This window comes from Geotrypetes seraphini, chromosome 12 (genome assembly GCF_902459505.1).
Source record: "Geotrypetes seraphini chromosome 12, aGeoSer1.1, whole genome shotgun sequence".
NCBI lineage: Eukaryota > Metazoa > Chordata > Amphibia > Gymnophiona > Dermophiidae > Geotrypetes > Geotrypetes seraphini.
Window position 1 is genome coordinate 94,634,439 of NC_047095.1, and position 24,518 is coordinate 94,658,956.

Genomic DNA, 24,518 nt, shown 5'->3' on the forward strand with positions numbered 1-24,518 from the left:
TGACAGTGACAAATATGCCAGTATGCAACGTGATGGCTCAGGCTTGGCAGCAAGTAGATGCATATACATGAATGTATATATACGTTTACTTTAAAGGTTATGAGAGGGATAGGATGCTATTAGTTTCTTGATAGTAAATAAATCTCTGCTGCGTTTCAGAATTAAACAGCAAAGCAGAATTAGAGAACGGGTTCAAGTCAGCATAGAGGAAACCATTGGTTTCAAGAAAGCACAGTTACTTACCATAACAAGTGTTATCCGGAGACAGAAGGCAGATATTCTCACATAAGTGTGATGTCATCCGCGGAGCCAGGTATGGACAGCATGAAAAGTGTACTGTCACTAAGTTTTAAGAAACTTTGCGACTGCCTGCACTGTGCATGCGCGAATGCCTTCCTACTCGATGCTCGCTTGTGGTACCTCAGTTCCATAAGCAAGCTAAGAAGCCAACCAGGGGAGGTAGGTAGATTGTGAGAATATCTGCCTGCTGTCTCCGGATAACAATTGTTATGGTAAGTAACTGTGCTTTATCCTAGGACAAGCAGGCAGCATATTTTCACATATGGGTCTCCCTAGTTCAGGGCTGCCCAATTCCAGTCCTCGAGATCTACTGGCAGGCCAGGTTTTCAAGATATGCATATGCATGAGATGAATATGCATGAGAGAGATTTGCCGGCACTGCCTTCTTGGTATGCAAATCTCTCTCATGCATGTTCATTGTGGCTATCCTGAAAACCTGGCCTGCCAGTAAATCTCAAGGACCGGAATTTGGCAACCCTGCCGTAACTTATTGGAATGGGATGGAGAGAGCGTTGGCCAATGAAGTAAAGAAATTTTGTAGAACACTACTTGGCCGAAGCAACCCTCCCTTCTGGAAAAGATTACAGACAGGAGAGGTGCATGAATTGTAGACCGAGGACCAAGTAGCTGCACTGCAGGAGAGGAATGTAAAAATGCAACTGAAGCCAGAATGGGTGAAAGCTTACTTGCTTCCTATCAGAAATTTCCCAAGTTGCAGTATAGCTCAAACATGGCACAAGAGATACAGATTGTTAAGGTATGAGGAAATATATCTCTAGGGATAGGCAAAGCTAACCCGTGAGAAACAAAGGGGATAAACTGGTGAGAAGAGTTCTGTAGAGCGTAGTTGTTTGTAAGAGAAAACCAAGGTTCTTTTGCAGTCTAAGGTATGAAGAGCCATTTCTCCAGGGTGAGAAAGAGGCTTAAAAGAGAAAAATAGAAGGACAATGATAAGATGTAATTGACATCTCCTGACCTCTGTTGTCCCAACAAAAAGGAAGGGTACAGAGAAATAACTGTATCATGGTGCAAAAACTGAATAAGGTTTACAAGAGAGCAACAGTGTAGAGAGATCAAATTGAGGGTCCCAAACCACTAGAGACTAGTGGAGGTCGACAAGACCTGTGCAAAGTTGGAAATCAGAGAATGATGACCTAACCATGGAAATTACTCATAACCCCTAAGGCAAACTGAATTGAAGCCAAGAGCTGAGTAGGAGAGGGGTAGGAAACAGTGCTGCCCAATTCAGGAAAAAATAAATTTTGAATAGATTCAGCCTACTGAAGCGATTTTTCGATTCGATTTTCCTGCCCAATTGGGTGTTTTGGTTTTTTTGTTTTCAAACATCCTGGTGGGTTTATTTTATAGCCTCTACACTCCTTTTATAGCCTCTTCACCCCTTTGCCTTCTCCTAACCACACTGGTGCTGTGGTGTAAACAAAATAAACAAACAAAAAAGACTTTTCCTTTCTCTGTTAAATCCTAGCTCACGTTTACGGTCTAATACCAGCTCTGGCAGGATACACATTTCAAATCTGACATATTGTAATCACAAAATAGAAAATAAAATTATTTTTTCTACCTTTTGTTGTCTGGTCTTTATTCAAATCATGTTGGTCCCAGGCTCTGGTTGTCTTCTGATAACTCGCTTGCCAGCGTCCTCCTTTCTTCTTGCTAACTATCCATCTTCCATCTCTGTCCTCCCCTTCAGTTTCCCTTCCCTCCCCCAGAGGTCTAGCATCTTTCCTTTTTTTCATCTCCATCCCCGCAGCTTCAGCGATGGACCCCACCATCCCCAGATCCACCATCTCTCCTTTTCTTAACTACCCTTCCATCCAGCATCTCTCCCTCTTTCTCCACCACCCCAGGGTCTATGAGTTCGCCCTTTCTCTTCCCAACTACCTTCCTATCAAGTATCTCTATTCCCCAACCCCCTCCACACCATCCCTTGTGTTCAACTTCTCTCCCTTTCTGTTCCTTCCCTCCCTAAATCCCATTGTCCGCCATCTCTCTCCCTCTCCTCTGTTTTTAGACCTATTATTTCTTCCCCTCGCAGTCCAGCATATGTCTCTTTGAATCCCCCTTCCCTCCATGTACTTCTACATCAGGGCCCCCCTCCCATGAAGACCTGCACCCCCCCTGAAGGCCTGCACTCCCCCCCGAAGGCCTCCCGCTCTTACTTTTACTTAATTACAGCAGTGGAGCAGTCTGCAGAGAGGATCACTGGTACTGTAGCGATCCTTGCAGGCTGCCATCGGTCTCTGCAGCTGTTTCCTCTGCTGTGACTCCGCCCCTCCTCTGACATCAGGAGCAGGATTGCGGCAGAGGGAATGACAGCTCCGGAGGCCGATGGCAGCCTGCAAGGATTGCTACAGTACCAGTGATCCTCTCTGCAGGCTGCACCACTGCTGTAATTAGGTAAATGTAAGAGTGGGAGGCCAGGGGGGAAGCCGTAGGACACTGTCTGTAGCACTTCCCAACTGACCCTTCCCCCTCACCCCCTAAAGCAGGAGTGGCAGCGGCTGGCCAACAAGAGGCAACGCTGACGCTACTTCTTTAGGGGGTGACGGGGGAGGATCAGTCACTGAATCGGGAGGACGATTTTTTTTTTTTTTTTTTAAACGATTCAAATCGATTCACCTGAAGTGGAATTGATTCAAATCGGAAATCGGGCAGCACTAATAATAATAATAATTTTATTCTTATATTCTGCCAAAGCCATAATAGTTTGAGGCGCTTTACAATAAGAAGTGCTGGACAATCAGAGAAATAGGCACAATGTAAAATCATCATATACATGCATACAGAATAAAAAGTAAAAACAATAAAATTTTTAGGTTACAAATTGATTAAACAATTTTGTTTTCTAAAACTAAAATAGGATGAGGAGTGCATAATAATGTTACCCAGCCAATAGTTCAATTTACCTGCCTGGAAAGCAAGAGTTCTGTCCAGGAATTATTTATAACGACAGGCCTTTATTGTTGGATAAGTGAACATATGAATTCTACGTGTAGGCCTATTAGAACAATCCAAATTAAAATGAGAAACCAAGTACGTAGGGGCCAAACCAGTAAGAAATATTCCCAGAAGGTAGATATAGGTTAAAGGCTTGATAATATAAAGAACCTAAAACAGTGAAAACCATCTTCCTCACTCTTCATACGGCTGCTGCAAGGTTGTCTGGATGCAGCTAGAGAGTCTGGAAGGATGAGAAAAAATAAAAAAATAAAAATCAGTGTCTGCTGATGTCACCTTGAAAGGCAGTAAAAGGTGAAAACAGACTTCCGACTCCTGATAGAAAACTTTCATCCCTGGCTAGAATAGAAAAAAGTATCATGGCTATGTGGCCCATCAGAGGCTACAAAAAACCTGGAGGCTGATTTGTGCCAAAGCTGAACTAGCAAATTGAGCAAGAGAGTAATTGGATGAAAAGCACAGAGGGATTAGTTCATTCCATCTAAAAGAAAATCCGCTATTACTAGACAATGAGAAGGAGATTGTCTGGAACAATAAGGTAATTTGTGAGTGAAATCTGTATGCTGAGCACTGTTCTAGGGCCAAATATTCCTGGTCCGTTGATAAGAGAGCCTGAGAACTAGAATCTTCAACTGAGGTATATAGTACAGTGCAACTTGAGCAACTCAGCAACAAGGAAAAGTTGAGATGAGCATAGAAATTATCTATATGCTTAAGTAAAAGTGAAAGAAATGGAAGAGACCTGTATGGAAAACCTAGTAGAACAGATTGTAATGTATATACTGACTGCAGAATGCATAAGCGTTTAATTGTAGTCATATAGAAGAAACCGTCAGTCCAGAGACTATGACTGAGAAACTGGAGTGCTGAGAAACTGGAGCAAAAAGAAAAAAAAATATTCTAAAAAGGATGTAGTGGTCTCCTCCTCCCCTACAGCTACGCCCAAAGCTACGGGCCTTTTGGAATCAAAAGGAGATGAGTAAAATGTTTTCTGAGGAATGTTCATGAACGAACAGGTGTAGGGAAAAATAGTCAAAGTAAATAGATGCCTTCTGGAAGGTATAGTATAAATATTGATAGAACAGTAAAAGACATGCTTCAAGAAAAACTTGGTTGGGTCTACTTCGAAAATAAAGCACTGGTAGGTTCTGATATGGCGGGAATCTAACTTACAGGCTCTACACCCCTGTTAGATCCCGTCTTATCCTTATATTCATATATACTGGCAGCAGGAAAAAGAGCCATCTTATAGGTTCTACACCCCATGGTTGAATCCTGAAGCAATTGTAGCGTGATGATACATGGCAAATGATGCTATTCTTGATGAAAAACATGTGGAGGAATCCAGCTTTACAGACTTGCACCCATGTTAGATTCCCCTCTTAGTGGAACAGAGTCCAGGAAATAGGGAAAAAAACACCTTACAGGCTCTACACCCATGGTGTATTTCCTACTAATGCAAGTTTGCGCAGCAGAGCTCATAGGAATATGAAATATAAATACTGCTGGAAATCAAGAAACTTGAGATGGAATGAATGTTGCGACCAATTGAAGTTTTTTATGGGGGAGGGGGGTTGATATGAGAGACCAACGCTGATGGTTAGTTCAGGCAAAGTCTGATGGATCTCGAATAATTGGGCATAATTATAAACAAGTTCCACTGAATCAGTTCAAGGACTAGCACATTTGTCACTCTTTCAGAGGCTGTCCAGAAAGCATAGAAGCAGAATGTCTCCGCTGTGAAGGAGGTTGTTTAATAGATCTCCTTGAAGAAAAGATAGTTTTATTTAAAGTATTCCAAGTTTTCTCATGTTGAGCTAATTTTTGTGCAGTAACCTTGATTGGTTCATCAAAAAGCTCCTTCCATAGGTATGGAATATTGGCTAATCTATTTTGAAGACTGAGAAGTATATCAGAGAGTCTGAGCCAAGATAGCATCTCATAGCTACTGACATAGCAGATGCATCGCATATTAAACAGAAACACAAACTATCAGCCCTTCAATTATCAACCCTCCCCTAAATCAACAACTAGAAAACCAACAAATCCCTACATTACCACAATACTACCCCACCAAAGATCACTCATTTACCTGAAAACAACAAGCAACTCGACAACAGAATACACCCCTCTAAAATGCGCCTATATGAACATTAGATCCATTGGCCCCAAAACGGAACGCATAAAAAACTGGATAAAAGAAGATAACCTTGACTGCCTTTTCCTCACAAGAGACCTGGATCACCTCTGATACTGACCCTAGGATAACTGAAGTCTGCCCAAAAAGCTACAAAATAACACTGGTATGTAGAGAAAATAAGAGAGGAGGAGGAATTGATATAATAACCAGAAACACATTAAACATACACCTACAAGACAAAATAACAGAACAATACATGGATTTACTTGCCTGTCAATTCTCAAGCCCATCACTTAAAGCAGGGGTGTCCAATGTCGGTCCTCGAGGGCCGCAATCCAGTCGGGTTTTCAGGATTTCCCCAATGAATATGCATGAGATCTATTTGCATGCACTGCTTTCAATGCATATTCATTGGGGAAAACCCGACTGGATTGCGGCCCTCGAGGACCGACATTGGACACCCCTGACTTAAAGGAACACTCACATGTATTCTATGCTACTTAACCCCAAGTAACTGGAGCACAGCCAAACCTATATTTGAAGAATTTATCTTTCGAAACTCTCTAGCAACTACCTACAACCTCTTTCTAGGAGACCTCAACCTTCACCTTGAAAACCAATCTTGCAAAAATGCTAAATCCGTACTAGCATACCTAGAAGCCCTAACATATAAAATCTTAGATCCTCAAGCTACACATGAAAAAGGACACCAACTGGACATTGTAGCATACATGTCCCAACAGACCACACATCCAGAAATTCAAATCTCAAAAGGAAAATGGAACCGTTCCCTTTGGTCTGATCACTACACCTACTTCTTCGAAATCAATTGGTCCAGCAACAAATACACTCCGACTACTCAACAGACTACCTTCTTCTCACGCAAACATATAAATCCCACAGTATTCTGGTCAAAAACAGATTCCATTATACAACACTACACACCTAAAAGACTTCATTTCTAAATGGAACCTGCTAAGTAAGACCACCCTCAATGAACTAGCCCCGGAAAAACTTAAAACCAAAATCCTCCGAAAATCAGACAAGTGGTTTGACAACGAACTACTCCAACTCAAAAGACAATGTAGACAATTGGAAAGAAAATGGAGAAAAAGAGACCAAGATTCTATAAAAACCGAAAGTACAAACAAAAAACTGAAAGAAAAAAGAAGGACATACTACTCAAAACAAATAGGAGATGGACCTCAAGACTCAAAAAAATTATTCCAGCTACTAAAAGACCTCACAAACACAACACCATACATAAAGAACAATAATTCGCCCCCACCTACAGCCACCCTCCTAGCTTCCTACTTCAAAAACAAAATCGCAATTATCAGAGCTTCTTTCAACGGAGCACCCTCACACATAGAGTCATCATTTCCACCAATAGATAAAGAATCAGTCGTAGCCGATAGAACTGGTCCCATTTATCACCTATAGATTGGACAGAATTCAACAATCTTTATAATAAATATAGCCATGTAGCCTGTGACCTTAACCATTGCCCCACATACCTACTGAAAACATCAATCTCATTATTCCGCTCCCTGCTTCTACAATGGATTTACTCTTCACTACTAGAGGGTTATTTCCCACCAGAACTCAGCGAAATCATAATAACTCCGATATTAAAGGACCCTAAAGAAGCAACAGACCAAGCATCCAATTACAAACCCATTGCCTCAATCACATTGTACATTAAACTGATGGAAGGTCTCGTAGCCAAAACTCTAGCCTCTTTCCTAGAGAATCACAACATACTCCACCCCACACAATCAGGTTTCCGAGCCAAATACAGCACGGAAACATTTCTAGGAACACTAATGGACACTGCAAGACAACACCTCAGTACAGGCAAAAAAATACTGCTGATACAATTAGACCTTTCTGGAGCCTTTGACTTGGTTGACCACGACATGCTTTTACAAACTTCCGACTCAATAGGAATCTCTGGTAAAGTACTTGCATGGTTTAAAGGATTTCTACAATCAAGAACTTACAGAGTCAAAATAATGCAAGAAAAATCTGAACCTTGGTCCAACCCCCGCGGAGTTCCCCAAGGATCACCCACTCTATTTAATATATACATAGCTTCCCTCAGCTACTACCTGGATAATCTCGGCATAATTTCATACAGCTATGCAGATGACATCACTATTCTTCTACCCTTCAACCAACCAGAATCCTTCATAGCAAACACAATATACAGAACCTTCGAATCAGTGGCTATATGGATGACAGAGCACAAATTAAAACTTAACCCTGACAAAACAAATTTCATTCTACTTGAAAATGACAAAACTCCAACGTTAACTAATCTTGTAATAAATTTGTTTTCATACCCAATACAACCTACTTTACAATTGCTTGGCATCACGATTGACAGAAGCTGTAACATGCAACCCCAAATTAACAAAATAATAAAGACATCATTCATGACCATGAGAAATCTGAGAAAAATCCGATCATTCTTCGAAAAGAAGCAATTCCTACTATTGGTACAATCTCTAATCCTTGGGATGCTGGACTACTGCAACATACTATACCTACCATGTCCCGCGACCATGATAAAGCAATTGCAGACGGTGCAGAATACAGCCCTGCGACTTGTCTATTCACTAAAAAAATATGACCATATCACAGAGGCATACCATGACTCGCATTGGCTTCTAATAGAAGCAAGAGTGAACTTCAAATTCTACCGCTTACTTTACAAGGCTATCAACGGAGAAAGCCCAACTTATTGGAATAACAGACTAAATCAATCCTCCTCAATCAGACACAGAAGAACCCATTCACTATTCTATTACCCACCATCCAAAAATGTCAAATGAAAAAAACTCTTATGACAACTTAACAGCCTCCAAAGCAGCTAAGTTGGACAAACAACTCACCACTCTTATCTTCATCCACAGATTACAAAACCTTCAAGAAAGAAATTAAAACCATACTCTTCAAAAAACACATTAAACCTATCCAGCACAACAATCCTAACCCAACATCCAACACTCTATAAACCCTTAGAACTCTCTAATTTTTTTTCTAATTACCAAACATTATCTAAAACCCATAATTATCCTTTAAAATTTTATCTCATCGTTTATTCTATTACTTCAAAGTTGAAATGTAATTCTTGTTTTTAGTTTGGATGTAATCCGCCTTGAACCGCAAGGTAATGGCAGAATAGAAATCACTAATGTAATGTAATGTAATACTCTGGAAGATAGTTGAAAAGCATCAGAGTGTGATCTTGGAAGATATACACAGTCTACGAGAGAGTATTTATAGTCCGCTGAAATTCCAGAAGATGCTCTGAAGGAATGTATTGTTCAAAATCAGTAAACTATTGAACATGTTGAAGATACAAAGACATGTAGAAGGTGTAATTAAGGATTCTGTTCAGCAGCACAGTTTTGAAAAAGGCAACATCCAAACTTAACCATGGTACGGCCTTCGTGTCCTGGAGGCAATGAAGCATGAACCCTGGTAGGAAAATATTTTTTAAGGGTTGATTCCATTAATAAGGAATGATGAGGAAGTTGTGGACTATCAAATCCTGGAGTACAGAAAATTTTGTAAAACGAATTCATCTTTCCCGGAGTAGCCTTGACAGATAAAGGAATATCCCAATTTTTGAAAAGGATTTGTTTAAACAGTTCATGCAATGGCAATTTAAAGAGATTTTTGAAAAGTCCACAAAAGTTCAATATACACTTCTCCCTCCATATTCGCCATTTCAGCATTTGCAGTTTCGATTATTTGTGGTTTTTAGCTTGCTGGCCCCTCCTCCCCCCCAATTACGTCAGCTTGCATAGAGAAATTGCTCATTCCAAGCGTTTACAGAGAAATTCGCTGATTCCCAGCACTTTCTTCACAGTGTTTTGCCTCTCCTTCAGGAACAGGCCAGGTCTCCCACCTGTTATTCACGGTTTCACCATATTTATGATGACTTTTAATAGAAAACAGCGAACAACATATAAGAACATAAGCAGTGCCTCCGCCGGGTCAGACCACAGGTCCATCCTGCCCAGCAGTCCGCTCCCGCGGCGGCCCAAACAGGTCAAGACCTGTCTGAATCCCCAGAGGGGGTCCCCTTGCCACCCTGGTTTCCCATTTAAGTCATAGCTTCCCATCGAAGTCCTAACCCTCCAGTCTTGCACATGCACGACCTGGTTGGGTTTCTATACTTATTACCTGGTTAGCTTTCTATACCTGTGATACATCCCAGCACCTCTCTCAGTATCCCACGATCCCTTTATCCCTCAGGAATCTGTCCAATCTCTGTTTGAATCCTTGTACCGTACTCTGCCTGATCACTTCCTCCGGTAGCGCATTCCAAGTGTCCACGACCCTTTGGGTGAAAAAAAACTTCCTTGCATTTGTTTTGAACCTATCTCCCTTCAGTTTCTCCGAATGCCCCCTCGTACCTGTTGTCCTCTTCAGTCTGAAGAATCTGTCCCTATCCACCCTCTCCATGCCCCTCATGATCTTGAAGGTCTCTATCATATCTCCCCTGAGCCTCCTTTTTTCCAGAGAGAAGAGCCCCAGCCTATCCAACCTCTCGGCGTATGGGCAGTGTTCCAGCCCTCTTACCAGTTTGGTTGCTCTCCTTTGGACTCTCTCAAGTACCGCCATGTCCTTCTTGAGGTACGGCGACCAATATTGAACGCAGTATTCCAGATGTGGACGCACCATCGCTCGATACAATGGCATGATGACTTCCCGCGTCCTGGTTATTATGCCCCTCTTTATGATGCCCAGCATCCTGTTGGCTTTTTTTGAGGCTGCTGCACACTGTGCAGATGGCTTCAGTGATGCATCCACCAGCACACCCAAGTCCCTCTCAAGACCGCTGTCTCCCAACAATGCCCCCCCCCAATTTGTAGTTGAACAACGGATTCTTTTTCCCTATATGCATGACCTTACATTTTTCCACGTTAAAGCGCATTTGCCATTTGTTTGCCCAGTCTTCCAGCTTGTCCAGGTCCCTTTGCAGGTCCTCACACTCCTCCCTGGACCTAACTCTGCCGCACAGTTTGGTATCGTCTGCAAATTTTATAACCTCGCACTTTGCCTCCTTTTCTAGGTCATTGATGAATATGTTGAAGAGTAACGGCCCCAGCACCGATCCCTGTGGCACACCGCTCGTGACTCCCCGCCAGTCAGAATATTGGCCCTTTACTTTAAGTTATTGGTGGTTTTTCTATATTCATGGATCTGTTAATCCCCTATCACAGCGAATACGGAGGGAGAAGTGTATTGTGGAATTCAGCATTAAATGAGGCATCAGCCCTCACTGAAAAAGACAAATCCTTGCATAATTGGTTAATATAAGTGGCAAAGGAGAATTCTTCAGAAGACTTTTATTTGGGAATAGCTGTACCAGCAGACGGATTCAGAGAGGTAAAACCCACATTCCGAGTCAGACTTCAAACCCAAGAAAATTTCTGGGAAAAAATGTCTAGAAGAAGTTCTGCAATGTTTTCAGTACCGGTCCGATAAGCAGGCAGAAGTGGATCGATAAAGTTCCTGATGTCTCTTCAAAAGAGGAAGTCGAGTAGAAGAGGAACGCCAATGTCTTGGCCTGGAACGCCTCATAAAAAAAGAGGACTTATGGCCCGGAGTAGCAGTTCTAAGTCTCGAAGGAAAGCACTGTTGAGAAGGAGAACTTCGATGTGAAAAATCATGCCTGGAGAAAGATTAGCATTGAGAGATAAAACCAGGATGCCTCATGGAAGATCCTTGATCTGTATTTCGATGCTCCAATGGATCGGTGTTATCGGTACCTTGATGCCTCACAATAGTATGAGCAGGATGAGCCAGTACCAAGGGAGTTGAGTGCAGGAGACACATGCAATGCGACCTAAAAACAGTGGTAATCTCCCTGTGAAAGAATTCATCAAGCTTCTCTTGAAAAGAGTACACCAGTAGCGATTGCTCAACAACCAGTACTGTTGGAGCAGCAGGTTATTTCGGTATGGGTGATTTGGCAGAAGACGCATCCCGTAAGGGAGAAACAACCTACAGCTCAGAACGATGAAGATGTCTTTTGGGCTGCATCAAGAGATTTGATGCCATCGAGGCCTGTGACGCCTGCTGAGCAGTATGAACCAGAACTGAAGGCTCACCAGGTGGTACTATTGGTGCAGCAGGTTGTCTCAGACAGGATGAGAGACAACCTGCAGATCCTTAGATCGTTGGCGTTGATGTGTGGTCTGCCTTAAGAGACTTGATACTGTAGAGACCTGCGAAGCTTGCTGGGAAGTGGATGGTTCAGAAACTTGCTTCCCCAATGCTAGATTTCCCGATGTCGATGCAGGAACTTTCAAAGGCAACGGCTCCAAAGTGTTTCTGATGTCCATAGTGGAGCCAAATAGCTTCTCCCATTGGATATAACGGGCTTTAACGTAATACTTTTTGCAAGGTGGAGTACTTAACAAACGATTCAAATTTTATTTTTTTTCCTACTATACAAACAAAAGGGGATATGATAGAGACTTACAAGATCATGAAGGGCATAGAGAGAGTAGAGAGGGACAGATTCTTCAAACTTTCAAATAATAAAAGAACAAGAGGGCATTCAGAAAAGTTGAAAGGGGACAGATTCAAAACGAATGCTAGGAAGTTCTTCTTTACCCAACATGTGATGGACATCTGGAATGCACTTCCAGAAGGCGTAATAGGGCAGAGTACAGTACTGGGGTTCAAGAAAGGATTGGACATTTTCCTGCTGGAAAAGGGGATAGAGGAGTATAGATAGAGGATTACTGCACAAGTCCTGGACCTGTTGGGCTGCCGCGTGAGCAGACTGCTGGGCACGATGGACCTCAGGTCTGACCCAGCGGAGGCATTGCTTATGTTCTTAAAACTAGATTTAAAATTTAAGTTTTCCTAATTTAAGAATATTTTTCTGTTCACAAATTGGTCTTTTCACTATTAATGTAGATAATGTAAGTATAGGAAAAACTTGTTTAGCCTGCCCAGCTCTTGAAGCAAATTTATTTATTTATTCGATTTTTTAACCCGTCCTCCCAAAAGAGCCCAGAACGGGTTACAATGAATATATTGGTGCATTAAAATTATAAGTAAGATAGGTACTTAGAAATTCCCTTACTGTCCCGAAGGCTCACAATCTAACTAAAGTACCAGGAAAAATGACAATTAGAAGAGTAATAAAGAAAGAAAATAGAGATAGAGGAGAAAAATAAGAAAATAAACATACTAATAAGATTACAATGATCTAAAGGAATTTGAAAGGTTAAAAAGAGGGGAGATAAGAATAGATGCAGAGGGAGAACCGTTGAAGCAATAGAATTCTGGGGAAATTTAAATGAAATTCGAATGATAAAATAAAACAAAATAAGTGGTAAAACAATAAGTGAGATTAAAAAATATATCATAAACTAAAAATAAGTGAAAATAAAATCAAAACAGTCAAAACTGAAGTCCAGCTTGAACAAGCCCCCGAGCCAAAGGTGCTAAAGAAGAAATTAGTTGGTTTTGTGTGTGTGATAAACTGTCAATTTTCCAGAGAAAATTACCTTGATCAGAAAGAGCTTTTTGATGCCTTCTTTAAGACTGCAGAAAGACATACTGATTCATGAAAGGTATTTTCATTTCTTTTTCCAAGGGTAACATTATTGTCTATCTTCAATAATATATACTTTCTGGAATCTAAGGATCTTTTGCTAGCCTATAAAAAAGGTACTGATCAAAGATTAAGATATCCTTTTCTGATTCCTTTGTTAAATTGTCAGCTTTAGTGGTGCTAAGGAGTTTTCCTTTTAAGAAAACATATCATATGATTTTATGTAATTCGAAATACATATTTGGAATATTTTAGAAATTGTAACAGAAATATATTTAACTTCTGTACTTCGTAAACTCTGTTATTTTTCAAAACCTAAAGAATTTTCTTTGTCTGAAATAGTCCCGGCCTCTAAGAGAATATGTTAGCTAAGTATTGGAAGCTGAAATGACGTATCACCAGTCATTTTAATAGTATATAAGCAAGTCCCCCAGCTTTGGTTCAGGGGAGAAGCTCTCTCTACAGGGACCACTTAGTCCCTGTGAAAGAATCCCCATCACACGCGCAATAATTATGGGGTTATGGTATATGGAAATGCATATAATGCATATAATTAATTGGCATTTTAATTCTAATTTGAACCTCAAGTTTAATTTTGATATAAATTGAATAAATATTACTTTTATGAAAATGCATATCTTTTTGTAAGTTATTGCATCAAAAGGTACTCTCTGTTGAGCTGAGAGGTAGAAATTGTGCTCACTACCAATGCTTTTTCTCCTCCAAACACTTGCCTCTACTGTCATTTGTTGATCTTTGGAAGTCATGGGTTTTAGTAGCTCTTGAATTTCCTGTTCATACTCAGCAGCCTGCTGTTGGCGATATCTTATAGAATCCTGTAGCATCTTCTCCTTGCGTTGCAGGCAGAGTTGCAGCTCTTCTACAATAACCGTGCTCCCCAGGTTGGTTTTGGTGAGGAATGCTGCCATCAGCTCCTAGAAGTCAAGGAAACATCTTTGAATGAATAAGCTGATAATTGCTTGTTATGTCTCTAAGTCATTTTCACTGTGGTCAAAATCGGTTAGGTATATAAATGCTTTTGCAGCAATTTTATGTAGAATCTTTTTTATTGAAAAAAACCAAAACAGGCTGTAAAGCATTCAGAGTCTTCTCCCCCTCCCCCCTTATGCAAAGCCTGTGGTATGAGTGAAAAACAGTCAGATAACATCACAATGAAAACACAACTTAGCATAGTTGCATCAAAAAGAAACTCTGCTCCCAATCACCACCCTACCAAGCACAAATTAGTAAATCTAAAGCACATATCACAGAAAGCAGAAAAAGCAGCAAGCAAAGAGACCAACATCAAAAGAAGGGTACCAGCCTATGAGAATCTACAAATTAAACTGCCCTAGTATTCAAAACCTTCCTAAAAATACCAGCTTAAATAGCCAGTATTTATAGCCTTAAAACCCCCCAAAACCAACTTTCTGCAGCAATTTTAAAAGAAATAGTGAATAGTTATTTCCAAAGAATAAGACAAAGTAAAGATACAGAAAGATTAGGTTCTTACCTCAATAAGCTTCTGTCTTATAGATATGTCTAATACTCCTGAATGCTAGGGTTATGCATTTGAACCTGCAAGTTACTTGCACAATGATATCACTCATCTTGCAACTCCATCTCCTTCTCAGCAGGTTTGTTCCTGCCCCCTCAGATTATACAAAAACAGTCAAGAACCACTGTAATGGAAGACATCAATGGAAGTAGGGCAACGGGGAGAATTCCCCAACACTATACTGCTTTGAAACAAGTATAACATTATCAAAATTATACAAAACCGTGTGGAATTGGCACTAATATTTATGGAACTCGTATCTATTCACATGGAGCAGAACCTCAAACTCGATATCCCCTCTTTTTCTACAGCTTAGCTAAGAGACAGAGAAATTCTTCACAGTCAGACAGACTGAAATTAAGACCAAAGGCAAGCGTAGCCCATTCACAGTGCAGGGCTTCAGGACTATTAGACACATCTACAAGAAAGAAGATTATTGAGGTAGAACCTAATCTTTCTTTCTAGTGCAATGTGACTAGTAGTCCTGAACACTAGGGACATACCAAAGAGTGGGACTACTTAGCCTGCTGTTAATACTGAGGACCCAACGCAGCATTCTTCCTGGCTGTCATATCTACTTTATAGAACCTAGTAAAGGTATGAAAAGTAAACCATGTCACTGCTCTACAAATCTTCATGGGGAGACCACCTGAGCCTCTGCCAATGGAGTTAGACACTCTTCTGGTGGAGTGTATCTTGAATGCAATCAGCAGCTGCTTACCACAGCCCACATATGGGGAGGAAATTGCCATTTTAATCCATCTGGAGATCGAGGTGTTGGACACAGACTTGCCTTTCTTAGCATGACTAGTCAGAACAAAAGGTGACCAGAGACTCAAAGTTCACTGGTAACTTTGAGGTAGCGAAGATACACTGTCCAGACGTCTAGCAAATACAAAATTTTGTCCTTTTCCTCTGACCCTGTAGGCTGAATGGTGGGCAAATAGACTTCCTCATTGACATGGCAGAGACTACTTTTGTTAGAAAGGATGGAACTGTGCACAAGAAAAGCCCTGCTTCCATAATCTTAAGAAACAGCTCCTGCAAGAGCGAGCTTGTAACTCAGACTCGTCTTGCCGATGTAATTGCTACCAAGAACACTGTCTCAACTGTCAGATCTAAGAGGAAAGCCTCCTGTAAAGGCTCATACGGAGCCCTACTGAGTCCTTGCAAAATGGTTCCAGGATAGGAATAGTAGACACACCGAAGGGTGCAACCTGCGAGCCCCTTTAAAGAATCTTGCCACATCTGGGGGTGAGAGGCCAGATAAGCTCTCTCTCCCTGAGTTCAGAACAATGAAAGACCTGCTATATGCACTTTCAGTGATCTGACCGTTATGCCCTTCTCAAGTTCCTCTTGCAAAAATTCCAAGACTACCGAGATCAGGCTTTGTAAGGGCTCCACATTGATCTTAGCATAGCAATGTCAGAAAGTCATAAGAACATAAGAATTGCCGCTGCTGGGTCAGACCAGTGGTCCATCCTGCCCAGCAGTCCGCTCACGCGGCGTCCCCCAGGTCAAAGACCAGTGCACTATATGAGTCCAGCCTCACCTCCGTACGTTCCAGTTTAGCAGGAACTTGTCCAACTTTGTCTTGAATCCCTGGAGGGTGTTTTCCTCTATAACAGACTCCGGAAGAGCATTCCAGTTTTCTACCACTCTCTGGGTGAAGAACTTCCTTATGTTTGTACAGAATCTATCCCCTTTCAACTTTAGAGAGTGCCCTCCTGTCCTCCCTACCTTGGAGAGGGTGAACAATCTGTCTTTATCTGCTAAGTCTATTCCCTTCAGTATTTTGAATGTTTTGATCATGTCCCCTCTCAGCCTCCTCTTTTCAAGTTTCTCCTCTCTCTCACTATACGGCAACTCCTCCAGCCCCTTAACCATTTTAGTCGCTCTTCTCTGGACCCTTTCTAGTAGTTCTGTGTCCTTCTTCATGTATGGCGACCAGTGCTGGACGCAGTACTCCAGGTGAGAGCGCACATGGCTCGGTACAGCGGTACGATAATCTTCTTCGATCTGTTTGTGATCCCCTTCTTAATCACTCCTAGCATTCTGTTCACCCTTTTCGCCGCCGCCACCATATAGGGCTTCTTGGCTCTAAGCAGGGTGGAAATGACCACCTCTGAATTTCCCTTCCTTTGTAAGGTAGCCCAGATTCTCTATGGGGATCGGGGGCTGAGTTAGGAGATCCATCTAAACTGACAACCTGAAACCATTTTCTCTCTGTAGATGAACTAGCATACCATGGTCTGTGGGGCCAATTGGGTGCCATTAGGACAACCAACCCTAGTTAATTCATAATCCTGAGAATGACTTGACCTAGCATGGGCCATGGGGGAATCGCATACAAAAGCCCCTTCTCCAGTCACAGTTGGACCAACGCATCTAATTTTGTGCTTCTGGGCTCGTATCTTTGATCCACCTTTATGTATGCTGCTGAGGTCATGAGATCCATCAGAGAGCTCCCCCACCGCCGAACAATGGTGTCAAATGCTACTACGAATAGTGACCACTCCCCTGGGTTGAGCATCTGCTGACTGAGATAGTCTGCCTGAACATTCTCCACTCACACAATGTGTGCGACTAAGAGCCTGAAGATGAGCTTCTGCCCACTGAAAGAGGAGCTGAACCTCTAGATGTAATGGGGTGCCTCCTTGTTGACTGATATAGGTCACCATGGTCCAAGAATATTCCGACTGCCTTGCCTTTCAGGGACTTTTCCAGGGCCTGCAATGCCAGCCGAATGGCTCTGAGTTCCAGGTGATTTTTACACTACTTTTGCTGGGTCGGGGACCAATGATCCTGAACTGGGTGACCATTGCAATTAACCCCTGCCCCCAAACTGTAAAGGCTAGCATCAGTCATTAGGATCTCCCAGGAGGATATACGGAGTAGAATTCCCTTTAAGAAAGGCTACCTGCAGCCACCACCGTAAGCTGTTCCTTGCTTCCAGTGTCCATGGACGCGGTTGCAGAAGTGAGTGTCTGAGGAGACCAGCGTGATAGGAGAGAGTATTAAAGGGGTCTCATGTGTGCCCTGGCCCAAGGGACCACCTCTATTGGCTGTTGCCATCAACTCCAGGACCTGCAGATGATGCCATGCCGTTGGAGTTGGACTCGGTAGCAGGCCCGATATCTGCTTCTGGAAGAAAAGCATGGCTTACAGCCATGTCAAACAGAACTCCCAGGTACTCCAAGCACTGGGTCAGCTCCACATGATTCTTCTTGAAGTTGACTATCCTTCCCAAGTCCTACAGGTGTTGGACCTCTCAAGACTGCCAGTTCACACTCTTCCTCGGACAAAGTCCTGATTAGCCAATCATCCAAATATGAGTATACTTGGATCCCTGCCTTGCGCAAGTGTGCTGCTACCACCATCATCAACAACAACTCAGGTGTGAGGCTATGTGGCAAGGCCAAATGAAACAGCGGAGAATTTGAAATGCTGCTCAGGTACATGGAACTGCAATTACCTCCTGTGAGCTGGAAAAATGGGAATGTGGGAGGTAGTCTGTCTCTGTCAAATCGAAGGAGGCAAGAAATTCCCCAGGTGACACTGTCAAAAAAATTAACGGTCTTCCATGTGGAAGCACGGTACTTTGCATAGCATTGACTTGAGGTCCAGAATTGGCCTCCAGTCATCTGAGCCTCTCTTCGGCACTATGAAATACAGCATAGAGAGTATCTGCACAAGCTCGAGTCTTTATAGAGTGTAACTGATTCAAAATACTGCTGCGAAACTGATCTTTGGGAAATGTAAATTTGATCACGTGACTCCGTTACTCCAGAGTCTCCATTGGTTCCCGGTTTATTTTAGAGTTCAATTTAAATGTGCTTGTGTTGTTTTTAAAATCCTATATAGTATCTTTACTCCTCTCCTTCCTTTATTGTGGAATGCTTACAGACTTTCTTTTGCAAGAGGTAGCCAACAATTTAAATTATCTCTTCCTTCCACAAATAGGATTAAAGGAGTCAAAATTTTTAGTCAATCTCTGATCTTTAAGTTTTCTCAACTTTGGAATGATCTTCCATTTCTTTTAAGGAGTTCCGGCTTACCTCAATTTTTTCACAAATCTTTAAAACTACTTTATTTGCTAAACGCTTAAAAATTAATTTCCCGAAATTTAGTCTTATTTTTTATGGTTTTTATTTGTTAAGTTAATTATTGTAAACAGAGTCGAGCTTTCTTAGAATGATGACTCGGTATATAAAGCCAAGCCTTATAAAGCCAATCTGAGGGTCCTCGTCTTTCTCCAAGGCCGGGACCTAAGTAAGCCGAGTGTTGCAAGCATGTGCCACAAAGCACAGTTACTTACCGTAACAGGTATTATCCAGGGACAGCAGGCAGATATTCTCTACATGTGGGTGACATCACCGACGGAGCCCCCTAGCGGATGTTTTCGCAAGCAGACTTGCTTGAAGACCTTCAAGCTTGCGATTGGCCTGCGCATGCCCCTCCCGCCCGGTCTAGCCTGGCCTCAGTTCAGATAGCTAGCAAAGAAGCCAACCACGGGGAGGTGGGTGGGTTGCGAGAATATCTGCCTGCTGTCCCTGGATAACACCTGTTACGGTAAGTAACTGTGCTTTATCCCAGGACAAGCAGGCAGCATATTCTCTACAAGTGGGAGACCTCCAAGCTAACCAGAATGGGATGGAGGGAGAGTTGGCAATTTAGGAGAACAGATTTTGCAAAACGGACCGGCCAAAATGGCCATCACATCTGGAGAAAGCATCCAGACAGTAGTGCGAGATAAACGTATGAACCGAGGACCAATTGGCAGCCTTACAGATTTCCTCGATCGGAGTCGAGCGGAGGAAAGCAACAGACGCAGCCATCGCTCTGATCTTGTGGCCCCTGACTCGACCCGGCAGGGAGAGACCAGCCTGAGCGGCCCGCTGGACTCCTCCCACTATCAGGTCTGCTTATGCTGTATTTAAACAGACCTTTTGCGGCGCACGCCGAAGGAGCGCGCAAAAGGAGCAGATTCTGCTCCTTAGTGCGCTCCTTCGTGCGCAGCCAGAGGGGGCAGCGAACCTGTATACAACATCAAAATTGTTTCTTTGGAAGACTACCTTTGTAACTCTTTTGTTAATACTAGGCCTATTCTGCCCAATTATAATGCCAATCCAAATTCCTAATCAACTTCACTCTCCTCCAAAAATGTCCTTTAATATTCAGAGTCAATGGGGTCATCGTCCTCCTAATCACAAATTCCATGCAAACCGGCAATCATCTAATATACCAATAAATCTTAATCACTCCTCTTCTACCCAATTCAGTGATTCTCCCTCTAATTCTTTTAACTCAGCATTTTCCAATTCCACTTTCTCAAACCAAACAAGTCTAAAACTAGGATTTATTAACTCAAGATCCATCAAAAGCAAATATCATTTAATTAAAGAAAATATTATCTCACAAGGTTTCCACCTTTTTTGTATAACAGAAACATGGTTAACAGAGGGCGAAGAAGCCTATTTGTCCTACTGTTGTCCTCCAAATTATTCTTTTGCATATAATCATCGTCATAAAAGAAAAGGGGGCGGATTAGCAATAATCTATTCCAACAATATCATAAAAACTTTGGACTATTCCACCGGCAATGTAACAATTGAGTTTCTTCAAGTACAACTTAACACTAACCCAAAAATTGACATTTTATTACTTTATATTCCTCCCCCAATCACTCAGAATAATTTATCTCTTTTACAAAATTTGGTTTTTGATTTCTGTTCTTCCACTCAACATCCTTTGATTTTAGGCGATTTTAACATTCATTTTGATGAATCCTCTAATCCCACCACCAATGATTTTCTAACTTATATCAACTCTTTAAATTTAACACCTCTTATTCAAGATGCAACACATTCGGCGGGTCATATTTTAGACATGATATTTGTTCCTCATAACAATTTTTTTTCATACTCTAATATATCTAACTCCATAGTACCTTGGTCAGATCACCATCTAATTTCTTGTAGTATATTATTAAAAAAGACACAAGTATTTATTCCTCAATCCAAGAATATTATTTATCGTGATTATAATAAACTAGATCTTTCAATTGTTTCTTCTTTTTTCCTCTCAAGAGCCTCCATTTCAGAAACTGATACTCTTGAAGAACAATTACTCTCCTGGAATACAGCAATTCAATTTTTTCTGGACAAAGAAGCTCCCCTCACCACTAAAACCATATCTAGTAGGAAATTACAAAACCCTTGGTTCTCACCAGAACTTACCCTGATTAAAAGACAACTCAGGTCCCTGGAAAGAAAATGGCGAAAAAATAAAACTGTCGAAAACTTGAATCAATATAATGAACTATCACTTTTCTTTAAAAACAAAATTAATACTGAAAAAAAATCCTTTTATTCAAATAAAATTAAATCGGCTAAAAACTCCTCAACATTATTCTCGATTGTGAAATCTTTCACTCTTGATTCACAAAAGGACACAAAAAAAACAACTCTCTCAGCTCAAGATTTAGCTGATGCTTTTTGTGATAAAATTTCAAAAATACGTGAGCAATTTGATACCAACAAAGACATCGATTATCCTGATTCACCCAGCAAATTTATACTTCCCTGTGCCAAATGCTCACATTTCAACATACCAACATTGACAGATATTAAACTCATTCTCCAAAAAACAAATTTAAAAAGTTCTGTAACAGAGATTATCTCTCCAGCAATATTAAAGAAATATTTCACCTGCTTTGGACCCTTTATACTTTCATTTGTCAAAAAGAGTCTCCTTACTGGGACCTTACCCAAGGCATGGAAATCAGCTGTAATTCTCCCTATTATAAAGGATCGTAAAATTAGTCTTGATGACCCTACTAATTACCGCCCTATCGCCAACATTCCGTTTTTAGCAAAAATTACTGAAAGGGTGGTATTCAATCAATTATCAGATTTTGTTGAGTCTACAAACGTTTTGCACCCTAATCAAACTGGTTTTAGAAAAAACCATAACACTGAATATTCTTTAATAGGTCTGACCACAAAAATTATTTATCATCTTGACCACCATGATTCCGTTATTCTTTTTTCCCTTGATCTCTCAGCTGCTTTCGACACTATCGACCACTCGCTTTTATTGGACCGATTACAAAATATAGGTGTCTGTAATACTTCATTACAATGGTTCACTTCCTTCTTAGCCGATCGTTCTTCAACAGTAAATTTCAATAATGCAAACTCTAAACTATTCTCTCAGAATTATGGAATCCCACAGGGCTCCATTCTTTCCCCACTATTATTCAACGTTTTTCTTTCACCCTTACTTAGTTTGAGCCAATCTATCGGTTTCACTATTTATGCGTATGCCGACGACATTCAGCTTGTTCATTCATTTAATCCCGAAAACATCAATGAAATACTTGCAATTAATCAAAAACTTGAAAAAATAAAAAACTGGCTTTCACAAAACAAATTAGCATTAAACATTACCAAAACCTTATTTTTTCCAATGAAGCAAGGATTAACATTGTCAGCGCCTTTTCTAATAAGCAACCTACCAATTAAAATAGTATCATCACTAAAATTACTAGGAGTCACTATTGATGACAAATTCTCATACCATGAACATATCAGCAATGTGGTAAAATGCTGTTTTTTCGCTTGCGCTTAATCCGTTCGATGTCTAAATTTCTGGAACCTAAATCATTGAATATTTTAATACACTCTTTGGTCATGTCCAAATTAGACTATTGTAATTCACTCTTATTAAACATTACACAAAAAGAAAAAAAACGTTTACAAATAATACAAAATACTGCAGTTAAAATCATTCATAATGGCAAAAAATACGATCACGTAACACCCTTTTTAATAGACTCACACTGGCTCCCGATTAATCAACGAATAACCTATAAAATATCACTTCTAACTTTCAAAGCTTTACTCAATAATGAACCTTTATTTATAGATCAACTATTAATTCCATATAGCTCGTCCCGAGCATTAAGATCAACTGCTTTAGGAACACTTACTGTACCTTCTCTAAAGATCATCGGAACCAGATGTCACGACATATTCTCAGTCATGGCTCCCCTCACTTGGAATGCCCTTCCTTTATACATTAGAGAAACCAAAGACCTGAACTTATTTAAATCTAATCTAAATACTTTCCTTTTTAAAACTTCTTTTAATATTTAAAACCTTCTCACTTAATATTATTTTTTAATCCTTTTTTTTGTTTGTTTTTGTTTTTTTTCAGCAATTTTAAATAATTTCTATTTCTTTTTTTCTCAACTTCTCTTAATATGACTTTTTAAACCCCCAACCCTAATGTTTTTTCCTCTTTCATATTTTCCATTTCTTCTCCTCTGAGAAACGCAATATGTAACTTTAACCTACTTTATCCCTTCCCATTGTTTCTCAAGTTTGTCAGTATTGTCTGTCTGAAGTTTTTATGTACCTCTTTTAAAACTATGTATAGTATTTCTTTTTAATTGTTGCTCGCTTAGTACAAAATAGGCGATTTATCAAAATCAATAAAACTTGAAACTTGAAAACTTGCTTCGGGAAAAACACAGGAAGAACAATAGATTGGTTGATATGAAACTCAGAAACAACCTTAGGCAAGAACTTAGGATGGGTACGGAGAACCACCATATCATGATGGAAAACAGTGAAAGGTGGGTCTGCAACCAAGGCTTGAAGCTCATTAACCCGACGAGCAGAAGTGAGAGCAATAAGAAATACAACCTTCCAAGTAAGAAACTTCAAGTGAGCCCGTGCAAGCAGATCGAATGGGAGTTTCATCAATTGAGCAAGGACCACGTTAAGATCACAAACTACAGGAGGTTTAAAGGGCGGGTGAAAGTGGAAAAGGCCTTTCATGAAGCGGGAAACCACAGGATAAACAGAGATAGGCTTCCCGTCAATCGGCTGATGAAAAGCAGCAATGGCACTAAGGTGGACTCGAACCGAAGAGGACTTGAGTCCAGCGCCAGACAAGTGTAAAAGATAATCCAGGACAGCAGATAAGTAGGTAGACAGCGGCTCCTGTTGTCGAGTAGCACACCAGGAAGAAAAGCGTCCACTTCTGATGCTAACACTGGCGAGTGGACTCCTTCCGAGATGCCTCCAGGACGTCTAGCACAGGCTGTGAGAACTGGAACAAGTGCATTAAGTCTCGAGGAACCAAGCCATCAAGTACAGAGACTGAAGGTTGGGATGAAATAGAGAACCTCTTCTGCGTAAGCAGAGAAGGAAAAAAAGGCAGAAGAGGCTCCCTGGAACTGAGCTGCAACAGAAGGGATAACCACGGCTGTCGGGGCCACCGAGGAGCTATCAGAATCATGGTGGCCAACGAGGACTTGAGCCTGATGAGAGTTTGCAAAATCAGAGGGAGTGGAGGGAATGCAAGGAACGCATACAGAAACAGATTCATCCAATCCAGCAGGAAAGCATCCACCTCGAGTCTGAGAGGGGTGTAAAGCCCCTATTACAAAAAACTACACTGGCTGCCAATGGAGGCAAGGATTATCTTCAAATTTGCTTGCCTCTGCTTCAAAATCCTAACAGGCTCGTCTCCAACCTACCTGTCAGATCACTTTGTCCGTCCTGGCCCCACCCGCACACGTAACACCCACTTGTTTGCCTTCCCGTCCCTAAAGTGCTGCATCTACAAGAGATCCTTGGCGTTCCAGGCAGGCAAATGGAACAAATGTCTATCCACTCTCATCTCTAATTCTCCCTCCTACCAAACTTTCAGGAAATCTATCAAAACTTATCTCTTTGACAAATATCTCTGACTCCTGCCCTCCTTGTATCTCTACCTTTAACTATGCCTTGCACCTCCCACCTACCTGCACCTACTACCTACCTGCCTCCTACCTACCTGCACCCGACTTCCTAAACTACGCTGATTGACTTGTTTATAACCTTGCTATCTCCTTCTTGCCTGCTCCCGTCTTACTAAGCTATATTGATTGATTGACT

General features: G+C 41.2%; 1 protein-coding gene across 10 annotated transcripts in view; it reads right to left on the reverse strand.

Moving 5' to 3' along the window:
- The window catches only part of PDE4DIP (phosphodiesterase 4D interacting protein), a 533,445-nt gene that overhangs the window by 178,306 nt on the left and 330,621 nt on the right, over positions 1-24,518 (reverse strand). For all 10 annotated transcript variants that reach the window (XR_004536642.1, XM_033916500.1, XM_033916501.1 and 7 more), the window contains one exon: positions 13,745-13,945. Coding sequence is in view for 9 of the 10 variants with exons in the window: in XM_033916500.1 (XP_033772391.1) it covers positions 13,745-13,945 (201 nt within the window). In the remaining variant the exon portion in view is untranslated. The remainder of the gene's footprint in view (positions 1-13,744; positions 13,946-24,518) is intronic.